Genomic DNA, 2,588 nt, shown 5'->3' with positions numbered 1-2,588 from the left:
ACGAAACACCAAAAAAATGATAATGTGGGGAGACTGAAACCAGTTCATGAGGAGAAGTAAAATGTCAGCAGAAACAGCTTTGGAAATGTGTCATTATCTCGTTCACTTTTTCCTCATCACATGGGCCCACTTTGTTTTGGGGGGGTTTGAGTTGCAAGCAAAGGAAAAAAAAACAAAAAAAAAACCAGCCTGCAACTCACAGTAACGAAATAACAGCACGTATCACTGTAATGACACAGTCCACGGTGTAGGTTTTGCACAGTAAGAAATACACTTTCATTCTTATTGCCTTTTTTTTTTTTGCCTTTTTTTTTTTAATTATATGGATTATAAAAAAACGGTTTAAAAATCCCTGCTCATATCCTGATAGGCTAACAACAACTGCCTCAGCCGCCATTGGTTGGACTATTGTTGGAGAAGAGGACAGCATGTAAAGAGGAAGTCGGAGCAAGCAAAATGAGGGTGTTTTAACGTAGGGTCGGTGACTGATAAAAGTAGGTAGGTTGGTTGGTTGACAAGACGAAGACAAAAAAAAAGGGTAGAGACCAGAAGAAACGGAAGCTTCCAGGAACATTTGGAGGTTTCTATTTAACCTGGATGTAGATTGATGAGGACAGATTGAGGACAGTTTTACAAAGTCGCAGACGGAGTCGCGAGCGCCGAGCTATAAGTTGAGGATGTGATTCTGAATGTGGTCAGTTGGAAACGAGAGAGGCGTTTTGGAGCAAGCTAAACAAAATGCTAGAGGGTGTGTGCGCCCCGGGGGGGGGGCAGAGATTAGCGGCGAGGGCAGACCCTGATTGGACAAGTAGATGAAGGGAAAGGAGGTGTTCACGAGATGCCGGATAGATATGGCAAGACACAAAAGGAGAAGACGGTTGTAGAATTTGGAAAGGGGACAAAATGTCTGTAAATATTTATTCCAGGAAGAGGGAGGAGCCTCATCTTGAGGAAATGTAATCGAAAAGAGATCGGAGATTATACAGCGGGGCAGATGAGAGTGTAGCTTAGGTGGTAGAAATTGGATGGTTGGGTATGGGGGTAGAGGTAAAGGCCAGTCGTCAATCTCGATGTGAGAAATCATGGCTTGTTATGTTAGCATATTTCTAACTGTGTTTCTATTACGCGATGATTGAGAAATTTGCCTCGTATGTGCTTTAAAAATAAGATCCTGATCCAACATTTTTCTTTAGTGTGAAACTAGTGGTCAAGATGATCATTATCTTATGCAATAGTAGTTTCAGATCTTAGATGTTTGGGGCCGGCCTGGGCGATGTTACTAATTACATAAGTTTTATTTAAGAATATAAAAGTAGAATTTTTTTTTTTTTTTTAGGTCATCCAGTTCTTTAAGTATCGTTGCGTGGACCTTAGTCAATAATTCCATTGATCGCACGAGAAATGAAAATGAAATCAGCAATTTTTATGGCCTCAATAAATTGCCATGCCACGTGTTCTTGTCAAACAGACTGGATGACAAGAGGGTCAACTCTCATGTCAGTCATCCATTCTTTGGCGGAAGAGGTGGAGCCAAGCTCACAGACCAACAACAACAATAATAGGCAACACAACTAACTTGCATGTCAACATAGAACATAATCACTCACCTCAGTTTTCCGAGCTCAGGAAAAAAATGCACGTGGAGTGGCAGAACCTTCATCCTGACAGTCAACAGAAATTGTAGTTTGCTACGTCGCAAAAGCTATAGATATATATACACACTCACACACACAGCGGCGCGTCTTTAACAAGGGGACTTAAATAAAAAAAAAAATACTCATGAGAAAATAAATGTCTCAAAATAATGGTTAAAATATTATCGTTCATTTGTGGGACAATATATCGTCCGGCCAAATTTGTTATTGTCACAGACCTATAGTTGTGTATCATCTGCATAGCAAGGGAAGTTCATGTTACGTTGTGCTTTCTAATAATGGGAGGGTCGTCTGTTTCTCGGTCAGTGAGGGTCAACGCAACATGTTGTCCTCTTTGCTCTCCGTCTGGCTACGGGAGTGTGTTCACGTATTTGTTTGTCTTGGGAGGAGCTCCACCCGTTGTAAAACAGAACAGAGGAAAAGCAACTCAGTCGGCGTACAAGAATAGCGTTTCCCCAACCGTTGCTGTCCGTTGACGTGACTTTGTGTGAAGTTTAACTCAGTGTTGTAATCTTCAATATATTTTTTTTTTTTTTCTACAGGAGAGAATGCTAAGTCAGAGTGGCGTGAACTCCAGGAGCAGAGATGTGTTTGGACTACATTGCCTTCCAGGTAAGACATTTCTGTTCCTAGCAAGCTCAACGTCTTAGTTAGCGGTACGTCATATTTGGTTTTTGGTTTTATTGGCAAAATTTAAATATGGTTGTAAACGGTACTGGATTGTTTCCTTTTGTACCAAACTGTTATGTCAACACCAAGGTACTTACAGAACTGTATATATTAGGCCGGCATGATATGAGCAAATTGTGCGTTGTGCGATGACATTCTTCAATATTGCGATGACAACATGACAATATGACTTGCGATATATATATGTGTGCATATATATATATATATGTGTGTATATATATATATATGTGTGTATATATATAT

General features: G+C 40.2%; 1 protein-coding gene across 1 annotated transcript in view; it reads left to right on the top strand.

Annotated features, from left to right (window-relative positions):
* mtmr11 (myotubularin related protein 11) overlaps nucleotides 1-2,588 on the top strand; it is a 30,181-nt gene that overhangs the window by 7,207 nt on the left and 20,386 nt on the right. The window contains 1 exon segment of the mRNA XM_008323997.3: nucleotides 2,198-2,267. Within this exon segment, the coding sequence (XP_008322219.1) occupies nucleotides 2,198-2,267 (70 nt within the window).

Source organism: Cynoglossus semilaevis, chromosome 13, assembly GCF_000523025.1.
Source record: "Cynoglossus semilaevis isolate Cse_v1.0 chromosome 13, Cse_v1.0, whole genome shotgun sequence".
In the NCBI taxonomy this organism is placed as follows: Eukaryota; Metazoa; Chordata; class Actinopteri; order Pleuronectiformes; family Cynoglossidae; genus Cynoglossus; species Cynoglossus semilaevis.
The sequence above is the reverse complement of the archived record's forward strand: the minus strand, read 5'-3'. Positions and strand labels throughout refer to the sequence as shown.